Source organism: Agelaius phoeniceus, chromosome Z (genome assembly GCF_051311805.1).
Source record: "Agelaius phoeniceus isolate bAgePho1 chromosome Z, bAgePho1.hap1, whole genome shotgun sequence".
Taxonomy (NCBI): domain Eukaryota; kingdom Metazoa; phylum Chordata; class Aves; order Passeriformes; family Icteridae; genus Agelaius; species Agelaius phoeniceus.
Window position 1 is genome coordinate 17,080,810 of NC_135303.1, and position 16,888 is coordinate 17,097,697.

The window sequence follows — 16,888 nt, forward strand, 5'->3', positions numbered from 1 at the left end:
TATATATTTCTTGCTGCTGTGCTGAAGGACATCAAGATGTACAACATCTGTGTTTAGGCAGGAATAATCTCAATATAGCAATGATGCAGAATATATTAAAAAGAGAAGCATGTTTAAAGGAATCGGGGGTGTTTAATTATCATGGGATCTTTTCATAAGATAAAGCTGCTTCATGACTAAGAAGGCAGATACTTCATATTAAAAAAATATTTCAGTACTTACCAAGGGAATAGATTTACAGAAAGTAATCAAATTATACAGAAAAAAAAGAGAGGATGATTAACAGCCTTTAAAAGGAATTAATAAAATCCCAAGTTTCTGTCATGTTGAGAAAACACGGGGATGAGAGTAACCTGCAGAAGACACTGCTATATGTTTACATTTGAAAATACTTCACACTAATTTTGGTTTTCAGAAAAGCCTACAAAAAATAAGGATCATAGTTTGATTAAGGAAGTGAAATTAAAGAAACTAAATGTAAAAATTCCCACAATATGTCATTGATGTCTTATTTACATCAGTTTTACTTTCTAAGGAGAAAATATTTCAAATAAGTCTCATGTGAACTGAAATACAGTAGACACAGCAAAAATATCAACCAATGAAATTCTAAATTTCCCGTTTTTAAAGCATGATTAACAGTTGCAATCTCACAGATGACCCCCAGGACAATTTTATGTCAAAAGTTAAGGCCAATAATATACAAACATAATACTCTCAGCAGTTGATTCATTCCCCATAACAAATGATTAAAGGTGAGCTTGGTAAAAGTAACGAAAATATTTAACTAGGCAATATATTAACAAAACACAGAGAGTTAGTTCATCACCCTGAATAGCTAAAAACTGTGAAACACTATACAACTGCTACCTCTGTGTTACTAAGTTAATGTACTCTAAAAGTTACAATAATGAATAACAATCTCCTTTAGAAAACAAAAGCAAACACTTAAAAAACAAGATAAATTTATTCATGAAAATTTTCTACATGGTGATTTAAATCACTGACCACATAACTCTACTCAGTGGTTTCATGAAAATATTTTGCTGCTTTTTCTAGGGTAGTGAATGTGGAAACACTTTTGGGGAAATGAACCAGCACCTTCCCAAGGAGGACTCATCATAGATTTGGGGCATTTTGTTAACTGGCACAGAGAATTGTATACTTTGAAAATAAGGACAAGTTTTTGAGGAGATTAAGGAGAATGATTTTGTGCAAAGAACAGTACAACCAGCATGGGAAAGCATTTTCTGTAGCCTGAAAATACAACACATAGAAATTGGACCTTAAAAATGAAGACACAGACATGCAGGGATCTAAGTGAGCATAGATATAACACAGAATAGCATTTCCAAAGGATGAAAGATTTGTAGAGACTTACATGACTTGCAAACTTTCTGCTGTTAAATTATTCCACATGATCTCATTAGCTTGAAGGTTTTCATTTTCTTCTAGTAAAGACGTATCAAACTCTATTTCTTGTTCAACAACTTCTGATGACCTAATTAAGTAAATAATTAAGTAAATAATATCATTTAAAAATCAACATGTATCTTTGAGTGGATCATAGAGCAAATCATTAGGTTTTGAAGTATTTCATTAACTAGATTATAGCTAAAATTATATATGACATATAAGGATAGATAGCAATTGGATACATATTCTTTTTCCTGTAAAAAAACCATAATTCTAAAATCTCATGAGATAAAACACACTGTTCTTTGAATGAAGTACACAGCAAAATCAAGATTCTCAAAGACTACCAATGTGAACGGGTGCCTGTTATCTGCTTCCATCACAAACCTGCACATGATGACCACGAATTCACACATAACCATAACAAAAAGAAAATGAAAGAAGTCTATTTTTTCATACAGTAAAACAGAGTAATAGTTCACTAAATGGGAAATACACTTTTTAATACACGCAGAGCATGTGTTATCTGCATACTCTGAAGTCTCAACCTGCAATAACTGCAGAGTACAAACATATCTTGAGTTGACTTTAAACTAGAACAAGTTTAGTCCAGAATGCAAATTGCATCCAAATAAACAGCAAACTGGCTCACATTGAGTCTAGACTTTAATGTGTAGTCTGCTGTCAGTATCAAAGTCCTGGCTATTCTCATGTAACTGGAAATTTGTTTTTCTAAAACCAGCCAAACAGACTGTTCAGCCAGCTTTCTGTATGTGCAAAGTAAAACAATTTTCAAATGAGGATGAAGTTTTACAAGAAACAAGGTAAAAGGAATCAAACAGAAACAAATTCCTCTGAGCACTTAAACAGTTGCAGTTTAATGCAGGGTTATCTCAAGAAGAAACGTGAGATAAACATGCTTACCTGTGAGTATCTATGAAGTCATTATACTCAGAGTTAGGGTCTATCTGTTCCACCGAGGTCTGGATCTCTTTATGGACATTCACAATCTCTTCTGTTACAAGACTGGTGATCTCACTATACTCATCCAAAATCCCTTTTCTAGAAAGGAAAAAAAAGTCTAGTGTATAATATGGCACTGAAGGCATAGATGGCATTGAAGATGCTTCAAATTTTCTATTTGTTGCTCTGACAAAGTCTTGTTCCAGCTGGCTATAAAGGGAAAAGTATGACAACATATTATTCAAAGAAACAACGCATCATCTGAGGACTTTCCTCTACAGGCTTAGGCTGGCTAAAGTCTCTTAAGACCACGCTCCTTCTGTTGATTTCAGTGCACCAACACACAGCATAGCTAAACTAAAAACTGGAGAGATTACAAGGAAAGGGAATGTATATAGTTCAACGATGATGCTCTTCTTCACACAGGACTTGCCACGCTTGTTATAACCTACACTGAAATTGAGAAACAACCACTCACGTTAAAATTTCAAAGGTTTTTTAAACTTCAACAAACGCAACAAAGGACTGAATCAGGAAAAAGGGCAGCGCTGGGAGCATCATCAATTGCCAGAGGCTCATCCTCAAAATGCCTGCTCCACCTTTTATACCCCTGGAGGTCCCATCAGCCAACCCTGGCCCCTCCCAAAGTCTGTCTGTCAGCTCTTCTTCACCATCTACTGATGGAGACTGCTTTCTTGTAACCTGACTGGAGGTCATGCGTTGTCATGCCGTGCCCCCTAGCAACAAGCTTTTCCATTCCCAAAGGCACTATACAAGGGGCACAAGTACACACCCTCCCTCCACATGACCCTGACAACCTGTCCAATGGCAACAATACAGGGAGGAAAAGGGGACTATGGGGAGAACAGAGGGTGTCCAAACAAACTACTGTAACATAACCATACATCAACAAAAACTTCTCCTAACATACACACAATATTAATCTCTTAATTGTGAGAGCTAATCATCACATTACCCATTTATAACACTGAAGATTTTCATGTTTCATGGCAAAATATATTCTGGCATAAGGCAAAATGATTTACAGAAATGTGTTCATTTCCTTTCAACACTGGCTTTCCATCTTGTTCTAACGTTTTTTTATATACATTATTCATCATTCAGACAAAAATAGGCATAAATCACAAATAAGGATATATTTACAGGAGGAGAGAAAATTAACCAAGAAGTTGCTGTGAGAAAGTACAAGCCACCCAGCCTTGTCTACATCTGCTTCCAAGAGTGGGAAAAACCAAGTGGAAAAGGAATAGCAAAGGGAGAGGTGGTATTGTGACACTACTCTTAACAGCATCCAATAACACATACTCAGAACACCCTCCTATTCTCCTTAACTTTTAGTTTTCCTTCATCATGTACCTACATAATTATTTCCTATTTAATTTTTATCTCTGATAAACTTGTTCGTTTGCCAGGATCTGAAGCGTGGTGGCCACCCAAAAAACAGTGATGAATTTTGTCTAGCCAAATATGCAGAGGAAAAAGTGTAAATGCATTTTTTCTGGAGAAGATCTCAAGTTGTGTTTGCTCTGTAAAAAAAAAGAATGGCGTGATAGGATTTTTTCAGTGCACTAATTCTGAGCAGAAAACAGGAAAGAGAAGGCATTAAATCTTGTCTTTTTCTGAGAATATAATGTGTGAAAAAGTTCCAGAAAGTACTTCATGGAGTGTGATGAAAAGATAGGTAAACATCAACAATAGCAGTGCCATATCTTAGAGAATCTATATCAATTACAATGACAAAAAAGAGGAAAAATATCATCAGCAATAATAATCTATTAGGTCTAAAAACCTAATTTACCTGCAAAATTTGGGTTATTGAGGAAATTTTGTTTCACAGAGGTTGTCACACTAAGCTCTACACCTGAAATCAGCATCTCTATATGTGCACCAAAAAAAAGTTATTATAATAGAATCATTTTCCAATACATTCAGAACTCACAAAAAGGTCTATGTAGTGAAAAAAGTATTTTCTACAGGTTTTTACTCCAGGAAGAGTAAAGATAAGTTTCAATAAGCTCCTGTTCCATCATAAATTTCCTCAGTTAATTATTATAGCTTGTGATTCTAAAACAATCACCTGAATTAGAGCACACATATTTAACTGTAGCCTTTTGCTGTGATCTTACATATAAAATTAAAAGGACCATACAGGGAGTACTACAAAGCTTTACTTCAATACCAGCACCTGAAGCAAAAAAATTAAAATGTTACTGCACAGGGAAGCTAATGATGCCTGCACCATATAAAGTGTGGAATCTCCAACTCTCCCTCAGTTCCTGTGCACTGAAATTAAGACAAATTCTGAATTCAGAATAGGTAAGACAATGAACTAAAAAAGAGTGTTTCACATCTAAATTAAACACTTACATAAAAAGCTAACCACCCCTTTTTTAAGCTAAGACAAGGAGGCAGCATGGTGGTTACAAACCAGAAAGGAGGGCTGAAAGTCCTCACTATCTGTTCTCAGATATCATCACTTTGCATGTACTCTGTAATGATGTAAGAATGATCTTTTAGGAAAGAGGTTATGGTATTTTTAAGGGGAGACTCCTTACAGAGAGATCAAATTTACATAATTCTGTTAATCCTCCCACCCATACCATTAACTATGCATCTGATTGTAGCTCCTCCACAATCACCTTCAAGACAGTTGGGCAGTTTAAACCAAATTTGTTGCTGGTGGAATTTCATAATAATGACTACCAGAGAGGCAACAAACTTGCTATAGTCTATAAACTGAAGGAAAAATCATGAGCTCAAATATAAACACCGCAGTTAATCTGTAAGAATTTATAAGAAGATGGTGTCTTGTTGATAGGCTTAAGTGAGCACTCACAACTACTGTATGTATCAATTGGATAGACTTTTTTCAACTGTTATCCCCTGATATATAAGTAATTAATCACAGTTTCTTATTTTCAACTATTCTTATAAATTAATTAGAATACTACACAAAGAAATTTTACAAGTTAGAAATATTTAAGAATACATCTTACAGGGCTTTAATCATTTCTTCTTGCATCTTCTGCAGTGAATCAAGTAACAGAGGAAGTGTAGTATCATAATATTGGTGCTGATGTAATTGTGCTCCTTTCAGTGCCAACACATACTGGTTATGCAACATATGAAGTTTCATAGTGGCTTTTTCACACCGATCTTTGGCTTTCTCTGTCTCCTTTCCTGAGAGAAAACAAAACAAAATGGTGATTTAAAAAGTATACAGGCCTACAGATGACACATCTGGTAAATTTATGTCAGGTTTGCCCCTTTATCTGCAGTAATTTTCAAGGTACTTCTCTGAGGAAGGTAAAATCCAACCACTTCCAGATAATTAGTATGATCAAATGTCTAGGTTTTCTAGTTAATAAACTTCATAAGAAAAAAAAGGTTCTTTTCTTTGAGCAGAAACATAAGAATTTCTTATCTAAAAGTATATAAAAACCGTAAGTATAAAAAAAAAATACAATATCAACAAGAAAGAAATCTCGGATGCATTATTATCTCAAAGTTTTTATTTGCAAAATCATATTTTTAGAAGAGAAAGTTATGTCCTCCTATAATAGATGCACTAAAAATATATTATTTTTTTGTATTCAAGCATTCCTATTGCTACCTATAATCCTAATAAAGCAATGATGCAGTCAGTCTACACATGAGCAGCTGAACCCTCACCGTTACTCCTGCTCAAAATGGGCAGCTTCTCTCCTACACCTTAACATTCCCCTATCCTGATCAGGATTGGCTCTACAGCCTCAGCTTTGCACCACTGAGACTGGAATTCCTCAAGTTCAAGCTGACAGGACCAGCTCAGAGTTGAAATGCAGAGCTACAAGGTACTTCATGAGGTCACCTATTCCATTCTTTGCCACAGTAACTGCACAGCTATGTGAAGAATGTTATCAACACTTTTTCCACCACAAATCCAAAATGCAGCCACGCAACAGCTACTGAGAAGAACATAACTGTAACCACAACAGACACATAAGCTTTTAATGACATCCTTGTGGTCTTCTTGATATTTACGAAGTATGTCATTACTTTTTCAGGAACTAAGACCATTTTAAATTAATCTCATATCTGCAAATATCAAGCAAGAGTCACAAGTACCTGCACAGATAAACACATGCTATCTAAAGCAATCTCATTCAGACCACTGCATTTCTTAGAAACTTAAAATAATTTATGTAAGTAAAAACATGTCTACTACCCAGCACAAAGCAGCTGAGAAAAAAGAAAATGTAAGCATTCATAGCTAAGTGGCAAAACAGCTGCTTGAAAGCAGACCTTGAAGAGCTGTGTCATATAAGGAATACACAAGGGACTGTGAACTTAAATAAATCAAAACAGAGCAACATTAAAGGCACACTAAAAAAAAGTTGAGGGAAAACCAGTAACAAATCCTCTTTCATATACATTGGAATCAGCAACCTTGTCAGAAAAAGTAAACAACAGTCACCATATAAAAGGAGCTGGTACAAGAAAAGATTTTTTTTTCCTTCTGTGATCACTACCTCAGACCTTCAGAGATTTCCAGGATGAAATATTACTTCATGAAAGAGTCAAAGAATCTCTTTTTTCTAAGCTGTCAGAAAAAGAGGTTGTTGAGAATAAATGAAATGAGAACAAATTATGAGGACTGGATGGTGCTTAGCTTTGAAACTTCAAAGTTACTTGAGAAAGTTTTAGCTAAAATATTATGGTTAGTTTATACAGGAGGAAGTAGGCACTCAATGGAGAGTCCCAGGAACATCAGCTGGACTCTGACAGATGAGGTGATGAAGATGATGATGATGATGAAGATGCTGTCTGAAAGTAGCAAACAGGGAAACCAAATGTGAAGAACTGGAATAAAAGCTGTTATAGTTTGACACCGGCCAAATGCCAGGCACCCACGAAAGCTGCTCACCCACCCTCCCCTGCTACAGCTAGACAGAGGGAAAATAATTTAATGAATAATAGAGATGGGCAAAGAGAAAATAATTTAATGAAGGGTTCATGAGTTAAGGAAAGGGAGAAAACACTCCAAGGGCAAAACAGGTTCAACTTAAAGGTACAAGGTGAATTTATTACTAACAAAATCAGGGGAGGATAACGAGAAGTCAAACAAACCCTTAAATACACCTCTGTTCCCCCACCCCCTCCCTTCTTCCCTCCAACAGTGCAGGGAGACAGGGCGTGGGGGTTTTGGTCAGTACATCACCTGAGGGGTTCTTCCACTCCTCCAGGAGAGGAGTCCTTCCCCTGGGAGGACATGGGGTGCCTCCCACAGGAGACAGCTCTCCATGAACTTCTCCAGTGTGGGTCCACTCTCACAAACAACAGCCCTACTGCACCTGCAAGGGCCCTCTCTCCACTGGGTCTCTCACTGGATCACAGCCTCCTCCAGGCATCCATCAGCTCCAGCATGGGCACCTCCCCCATGGGCTGCAGGTGGATCCCTGCATTCCCTGTGTACCCATGGGCTGCAGGGGCACAGCTGCTTCACCATGGTCTTCACTACAGCCTGCAGAGGAATCTCGGCTCCAATGCCTGGAGCACTTCCTCCCCCTCCTTCTCCACTGATCTTGATGTCTCCATGTTGTTTTCCCTCCTCCTCTTCTCTGGGTAAGAAAAAACTGTGTCCCCTTTGTTTTGATTTTCTTCTTAAACATGTCATCACAGAGGTGTTACCACCCTCTCTAATTGGCCCAGCTTTGGCCAGCAGCATGTCCATCTTCAGAGCCATCAGGGATTGGCTCTGCCAGACATGGTGGAAGCTTCTGGCAGCTTCCCACAGGAGCCACCTCTCTAGCCCCCCACTACCAAAACCAGGCCATGCAAAAACAACACAAAAAGCTTGAGAGGTACTGATTAAAGCAACAGTAAATTATAGAGTGAATATTTAGAGAGGTGCACATGGGTAAAGAACTATTCCAGTTTAGTAATCCAAATGCACACAGAAATGAGATCTTGGGGTCAGTACAGCAAGGTTGATGGAAATATAAACTCAGTGTTCAGCAGTTCAACGTTATTTAGCAAAGGAGTAGACTGAGTTGTTATGCTACTGATTCAATCCACCTAAAAGTATGCAATCTGTTGACCTCAAGGAGAATATATCTGACATGCAAAAGGATTAGAAAAGGGCATTACCATCAGAAAGGTGGGAAACAAGACAAACATGGGAAGAGTTACTACAGTGAAGGGTCCTGAAGCACTAGGAGTCTGAGGAGGAATGCGTAAGAACAGACACAGTTAACAGATTTTCACAACCACTTTCAATGTAAAAACCATATATTTTATGGCATTATATGGAAAGAGTAAAAAAAAAGACCTTCTTCAATGAGCACAGCTAACCTATGTACTCTTCTGGTAAAAGTTATCATAAGCAAAAAAAAAAGAAACTTATATGGTTTAACAGTGAAGGGACAAGTATATGCAAAATAAAAATAAAGGGAAAAAAAATCCTGAAGAGTTACTAAGAAATAGGACAGCACTTCTGACTTGGAACTCCCTAGGTAACAAATTACCATGAATCCAAAGCATGTTTCTATCAGTTTGTACTCTCCTATGGCTCTCTAGACACTTGCTACTTCACACCACTGTCAGCTACATTTCAAACACAGATTAATAAAAATCACCTTAAAAGGATATTATGTCTTTCATTTAATTGAAAACAATCCAACTGCTGACCTAATTTTGTACATGGAAGGTACAGATTTCTTACATTACAATTTATCTGAGTTACTGTGTACAACAAAGACAAAGCACATCTCCAGAGCTGTCACCAGAGAAGAATTTTTCATGCAGGTATGAATGAAACAATCCACTTTAAAAATTTCTGTAGAACTGTTTTGGAGAGATAACATTCACAAGGCTATCTTAAACTTTAGCCAGACATAGCAGGTTTTGTCTTTGGCAAACCATCTAAACTTATGTTTCATACGGAGACTAATTTCCCCCCCGCCAAAAAAAAACCACAGTATTTATTTCTAAATGAAATGTAGACAATTTATAAGGGAAAAAATAATCCAATACATCAGAATAACATCCCAGATGTTAAATACCCCCAAATATGCATGTCTGACATCAGCACAACAACATAATAGGAGGGTAAAATCCTATTTTCCTTTCTGCCTTAGGAACTATATTCCTCTTGTATATAGATTATTCCTGACCAGAAAACCTCAACTAATTTCAGAGTATCATACATACTTTTTTCAAATACAGTAGGTTACAGAGTCAATCTGGTCATCTTCAGAGTAAAACATAAACACCATAAGTTCTTTCTGGAGAAGGAAAGGTATGTGGAGCATGGGGAAATACTGGAAGGTGACTGAAGACAGTTTGGAAGGGAAGGGAACAGGTCATGTTCAGGTCATGTACAGTAGAGGATGAAGACTGGATGAAAAAGGAGAGGACAAAGCTGTTGGAAGCCAAGGCTGAAATGTTTTGCTTGCCAGTCCATAGTGAGACACGCTGTTCAGGAAGCCAGAAGAGTCAGGCAAGGTGGTAGCAAATTATTTTTTGGGTTATTCTGTGTTTGGCTATTCATACTCAAGCATGCCCTGGATCAAATATTCTGAAATTATCTCCATATGTCGTAGTTTAAGAGCTACAAGTTTTCTATGCATGTGTTTAAAAGACCTTCCCCATCAGTTTTCAGCTTATGAAATATTAGCACATCTGAAATCATACCATGTACTGTCAGTATGGGCTTGTGACCTGTGAACTGCAGCAAACCACCTTCAACAGCTAAACTAAACTGAAAATTTACACTAAAATTATCCAATCCCCATAACTCACAATTTAGTAATACTATATCTCCTTCAGAAACCTCATTAGCATCTAAACTACCTGATTTTCCCATCTGTTTTAAGGACTAAGCACCTTTGCTACACATTATTCCTCCAAAGAACACCTCAACTAATTGTGACATAAATCAAATTATCATATTCACTCAACTTTAAAATAGAGCCTTGGATCTATATTTAATTCAGGGAACACAGTTACAGTATTATTTTCATACTGTAATTTATTTTTTAAAGTAGCAAAATGCAGTGAAGCAGCAGACACAGTTGTTCTACATGTCAATTAGCACAGAGGAAAACATCAAATTTTCTTTATCCCTACAATGAATTTCATAAATAGATATAATTCTACTGCCATCAGCTGTTGACAAAACTGTTTAATGTTAATAGAAACTGATGGGTATACAATATGTCACACCATAAACTGTACTGTGAAGCTTGTAAAATTCAATTATGAAAGTTTTATATTTACAAAGAAAAGGCTGGCATTCTTTTTCACTCCTTCTGGAGTCTAGCATTCCAATTTCTAATAGAAACTCATTTAAGATTTTACTGCATACAGTACAACACAGCCATCCAGGAAAAGAATGTTTTAGTCTATTTTCAATTAAAAGACAGATTTGCCAATCCGAAGTTCTTGCAATCATAATTATTAGACTCTTATGGCCTAATAATCACCTAAAATAGAAAAAAAAATACTGGATGGGACAATAAACTGAGAAAAATTTCAGCTCATAATGTTCACTTCATCTTTTTTTAAATCAGCATCAATGTACAGTGCAAATGCTTCAGGGAAGCTGACCTTAAGGAAATAAACACTGCAGACAGAGAAAGTTTTCACACATATTTTGGCTTTAAAAGAAATAATTATGCCAGTGAGCTCAGGTTTTTCCCCTCTTTCCCAGGTTTTCCAACTTCTTCCAGCTAGACCTTCATTCCAAAGTGATGACAAAATATTCACAAAAGACTCAACAGAGATCATTATAAAGGCTTAGCTCACAACAGACAAACTAAATTTCTAGATTTATAGCCCCTGGTACTGAAACGTGACCTTTGGCTTCAGCACACAATGAACGCCATCCCATGTAGACATGCCAATGACACAATATTACACAAGGCCAGTTTTTGACAATTAATTTAATTTATTTTCAAAAGGATCCAATGCCACATCTGATGTCACAATACATGGTTACATCTCTCCAACAGAAACAGAGTGAAAAACCTTAAATATGCTAAAATTGTGGGAACAGACAAACAAAATGAAAAACAGGACAAGGTGACTATTTACACAAATAACAAGAAGGAAGGAAGTCTTTATACATAAATAAAACTGTGGCTAACAATCCACAGAAACTGAGGACTAAAACATATGCCAGGAGCATAACCATCTCTTGTAGTTCAGGCACTGCAAAAAGCAAATCCACCCAAATTTCTGGGTATAGGTAAATACAGGGAAGAGCAGCAAAGGCAAGGTCATAAGAAATGTGGGCAGCAATGACGCTGCCAGGGGAAACTGGACGGTACCAAAAGTGACTAAAGAGTTCTAGGGGCAGACATGAAAAGCACAAGGGATCAGGCTGCGTCTTCCTTAATCCTGCTAGGGAAGAGAAAAGGTGCAAGGGGAGCACTGACAATCCAGGCTGGTAAGTAGCTGCAGAACCAGTGTCAGCCACATGGGTCTGTATTCGACAACCATGGGACCCTTTTTGCAGACCACCATCTGCTTGAAAGATAGGAAGCCCCTTCCTAAGCAGAGTAAAAGTATTTTTGTCAGTAAGATGGCTGACCTCATTAGGAGAGCTTTAAACCAGTAACTACACAGGATGGAGAGGGTGACCCACAGTCCTGAGGAAGGAGACTGCTAAGGAAAGGGCACAGTAAGATGGGAAGGGATCAATCACTAAGACAACAAAACAGGAGGTGCAGGTGGGCAAGAAGATCCCTGCAAAGCACCAATGTGAGAAGTCCCACAAATCCTTTCCAGGACCTCAACATGCTGGCATGACATGCCTGTGTATTCCTGCATGCAGTGTGGGTGATAAATGTGGTGAGTTGGGTGTCTGTGGGCAGCTGTAGGACCAGGATGCTGTCAGGATCACAGAGGCAGAACAAGAGCTATGCAACGTAGAGTTCAGACGCCTGGGGAAAAGCAGTCAAGGAAGTCAAGGAGAGAATTGCTCTTTACATGAGAGAGCAGCTGGAGTGCATGGAGCACTGCCTCAAGATGGATGAGGGGTGACAAAGGAGTGACCCTGTGGGTTAGGATTAAGGAGGGACCAGATGAGGTCCCACAGAACACTAACCATCTTAGCTCTGGATTAAAATCTCACTAAGTATCACGTTATTTGATTTCAGAAAAATTTTAAATTGAAAAAGAGGAGAGAATCAGAGCTTTTGCTGGGTTTTTTTTTTTTGCTATTTTTTTTAAGGAAGTAACAATCTTCCCCTGAATAAGTATGGAAATCTTGAGCATGTAATAATTTTTACAGACAGAAAAAACCTTCTTCTTCAGTTTGATTTAGAAACTTTGATTTTTGTAAATACCAGCACTAAACTATAAAGCTGTCAATGCATATAGTGATCTACAATGCATTTCCCATTCTTTATGACTGCAGTTTTTCAATAATTTTCCAGAACTGCATTTCTTTCCATCTACACATTTTTTTTCAGCATTTTCAACAACACAGACCATTTCTGAGGGTTTTGCTGTCTTTACATTTGTTTATCAGTACCAAAAGTCCAATACAGTCAATTCCTTATTTATTTCAACTTTGGAGACACACCTTTTCACAGAGCAATATTTAATAGTGCCTGGAAAAGAACACTCCATTACATTATTTGCTTACATTATAGTACCAAACACACTGAACACATTCTTTACACTCATGAATGAGATGGCCATGGCTTTCAAGTAGCTCTTTTTCTAGAAACATATTTTTTTAATACAGTAAAATATTTTTACATTAGAGAATCATAAAACTTAACCCAGCTACTCCACCGGCTGAAACTGCAGTGGGACAGGGTCTTTATCTCAATTGAATTTTAGTATGGACTAAGCACTTAAATTAAAGCAAGTAATTTAAAAGCCTAGATATGGTGGGGAAAAAAAAGACTACTTTTATACATCAAATCAATGTAACAATTTATACTTATGTAAATTGATTCCCAATACAGTACATTACACAACTTACAGTTAGTTCTTGAGAAAAAAATAATTGCACCCTGCTTTTGGAGGCAACCTTCTAATTTCTCCAGTTCTACTTCCTCATAGTTTGTTCAATTTCCCAGATTTTTATTGTGCAATAGGAAAGATACAGGTTGTAGAAATTGCTCTGTAATTGATTGCTCTGTATTACCCACTTAACTGACTTTAGAACCTTCCTGATCCAAATTAATTAAATTCCATATTTCATACTATAATGCTAGAAACATCTAAATATCATAGGTGATTATGAAAATCATTTCCTCACACAATAGTTCTTATTGATCCAAAAAACAACCACCAGTGACATGACTTTTGAATCATTTGGACTCCCATACTGAGCCCGCTTCACTTCCCTAAAGCTAGGCTAGGATATTCTAATTGGAAGGGACCTACGAGAATTACAAAGTTAAACTGCCTAATCAATTCAGGGCTAGCAAAAAACTAAAGCATGTTTTGGAGGGCATTGTCCAAATGTCTGCTAAACACTGACAGCCTTGGGGCACCACCCACCTCTCTGGGCAGCCTGTTCCAATGTTCAAACACTCTCTCAATGAATGAATGTTTCTTAACGTCAAGTCTGAACATCCCCTGGCACGGCTGTGAGCCCTTCCCATGTGTCCTGTCCCTGGATCCCAGGGAACAGAGATCAGCACCTCCCTCCTTCTCCACTTCCCCTCCCCAGGAAGCTGCTGAGAGCAGTGAGGTCACTCCTCAGCCTCCTTTTCTCCAAAATGGACAAACCCCAGCTGACAGCTGAGGAGTCCTCAGCTGCTCCTCACTGGACAGCCCTTCCAGCCCTTCCACCAGCTCCACTGCCCTCCTCTGGGTGCATCCCAGTGCCTTCACATCCTTCCTCAAGTGTGAGACCCAGAACTGCTCTCAGTGCTCCAGGTGAGGCCTCACAAACACTAAATACAGAAGACTGTCCCCACTGCTGACTCTCTGGTTGTGCTGTGTCTGATGCACCCCAGATGACATCTGTCAGCAGTCTGGGAGTGAAGTGGGCCATTCACCAGCACAACAGGTCTCCTTCTGCAGGGGTGCTCTCCAGCCACTCCACTCCCAATTTAGACTTTTAAATATTCCTATCTACAAAGCAATTTTTATGCAAACTGCTGCCACTAAACTAGGACAGCTTTGACTGTCAGTTCTGTGTCTGGAAACATACTCAGAAGTTTAGTGGGTGACCAGCCTTATCATCATTCTGCAAAACAAGAGATGCAAAGAGAGTGGTCTCAATTAACACAAATTTTACAACGCCATAATCCCAAAGACAGACAGAAACAAGACAGGATCTTCACCTTCAATCTCAAAGGTCTTTTTCCCTTTTATGTCTTGCAAGATTGTTACATTAATGTGTTTCTTCAACAAGTAAAATCACTTACGCCTTTCTCCACTCAACCAGTTTCTGAGAAGAGGATAGGTTTCTCCCAATTATTACTTGACAAATTAATGATTGAAAATAAGAAATAGTTTTGTAATGGGAAAAAAAAAAACAAAACTATTTGTGAATATTTAAAGAGTTCAAATTTACAGAATACCACATCTAAACTTCTGAGTAAAGAATCAGTTCACCAAAGCTATCAGCGTAATCTTAAGTAAGTAACATAGCATAAAAATGGCAAACATGAATGTTCTATCTTTTGAACTGCTGTCAGATACTGTCAGGGCAAGCTATTAAGCACCTCTAGCCAATTCTCAGTCCTGTGCCTGCTGGTCTGTGAGGAAAGCACCTCCTGGTGCTGCATGTCTGTGTTAAGAGGAAACAGTAAGTCCAAGATGGTCTCACACTCCATAAGAAATCACCATAATCTCTTTGCACTCCCTGGGGTTTCCTGCTCTAGAAGCTTTATTTTACACAGAAAAAACAACCCTACCCCTTCAAGCAAAAGTACTGGTAGAAAGTATGTGTTGAAACACTTGCAGCAGAGCATTAATTTTAAATCTATGCAGGCTGCTGGCCTCTGTGAGTAAGACAAGACCAGTTCAGCCAGTGTTACTTGTTTTGTCTTAACAATATGAGAGTTTCAGTCAAAGCTAAGCTTAAAAAAAAATCTTACTAGGAGTTTCCCCCATTGCAGAAACAACTCCAGGCAACACATATCACCAGGAAATGTAGCCTATAATAACAATTTTAAAGGCATCTGAGAATGAATTCACCAGGCACCTAGTAAGTATTTTCTGACCACTTGGCTATTACAAAGAATAGTAATTTGATTTAATGAAAGCTTTCTAACAGCTCCCTTATTTATCACAGATGTTGAGCTTATGCTGCTGTGAAACTTCAGTATGTGCCACAGAAGTCACATCAATTCTGAAGTATTAAATCACCTGAGTTGCAAGGAAAACATTCTTACAGCAGAAGCAATGTAGTATAATGTGGTAGGTGTACACTTCATATTTCTAGGCTCCTCTAAATCACAATGTTGTCAGGGAACACAAGCCTAGAGAAATCTAGTGAAATATTCTTTATGTTGCTGTAGCAGCATAAAATGAAATTATGATATTAAATACTTAGAATCCATGTATTTTTCCCTTACTGTTTATTTCAGACCCACTGTGTCACGTAAGAGCACTGCAAAATATTTTCTACATTCAATCAGTAATGATCCAGGAATAAGAGTATAATAAACACCTGTAATTAATGTATTTACACAAAAACTGTAATTTTTCTAAAGAGTATGTTGTATTAAAATTCAGTATGAACCTCCCAAAGCTACACTGGCTCTGTTCCAACTTGCAGTATTTACTGATATATGAGGAACCCTTTCACATTTCAACATCTAACACCAAAATTAGCTACAAAAACAGATGCTAAATTTTATTGATGCACTTCAAGTTTTTTAAAAACCTGTAATGAACTGAGTAAATTATTGTTTCATGTTATCATTGTTTCCTTATTTATGTAGCAGTAAGTAATGCTTAATCAAAAGGTTCAAGGATGAAAATATTTGAAACCCCCACAGACACACTAAACTATACTGAGAGATACACAATCCTGCAGAAACAAAAATAATTGTGCAAACAGCAAACTTAAATGGAAGCAGTTACTGGTCCAACAAATGAGATTCAAAATGTAATGAAATATCACATACAGTTGTCCTACGGTCTGTATTTTGCATTCTTAATACACTATTCATTAAATTATTTCAGAAGATTTGTGACTTCTTTGGTGAAACCATGGTTTTTTCCATCTGGCACAAATTTTGGCTTGATGCGTTTTTCTACAGCAGCAACCTCAACATGCCACATTCTAATCACCTTGTTACTCAGCATCACTGATTAGCACAGCCCTGTAAACGCAGACTCAAATACACTCTGAGACTGTTACTCTGGACTGCTGTTGGAAGATGTTTGTTGTGTTGTGTTATTATGCTCCCTGGGTTTAAGCTGGAATGTTCTGTTACCCCGTTTTCTGTATAATGGTTCTGTCTGGAATTCCCCCTCTTTCCCAGTTATCTGTCCATCACCAGTTACCTTGGAAACTCCCGCCCTT

At 37.6% G+C, this 16,888-nt stretch overlaps 1 protein-coding gene across 6 annotated transcripts in view; it reads right to left on the reverse strand.

The window, feature by feature from the left end:
• Positions 1-16,888, reverse strand: part of FER (FER tyrosine kinase) — a 166,047-nt gene that overhangs the window by 112,120 nt on the left and 37,039 nt on the right. For all 6 annotated transcript variants that reach the window (XR_013180157.1, XM_077172210.1, XM_077172213.1 and 3 more), the window contains 3 exons: positions 5,397-5,580; positions 2,341-2,478; positions 1,382-1,501 (listed from right to left, as the gene is read on the reverse strand). Coding sequence is in view for 5 of the 6 variants with exons in the window: in XM_077172210.1 (XP_077028325.1) it covers positions 1,382-1,501; positions 2,341-2,478; positions 5,397-5,580 (442 nt within the window). In the remaining variant the exon portion in view is untranslated. The remainder of the gene's footprint in view (positions 1-1,381; positions 1,502-2,340; positions 2,479-5,396; positions 5,581-16,888) is intronic.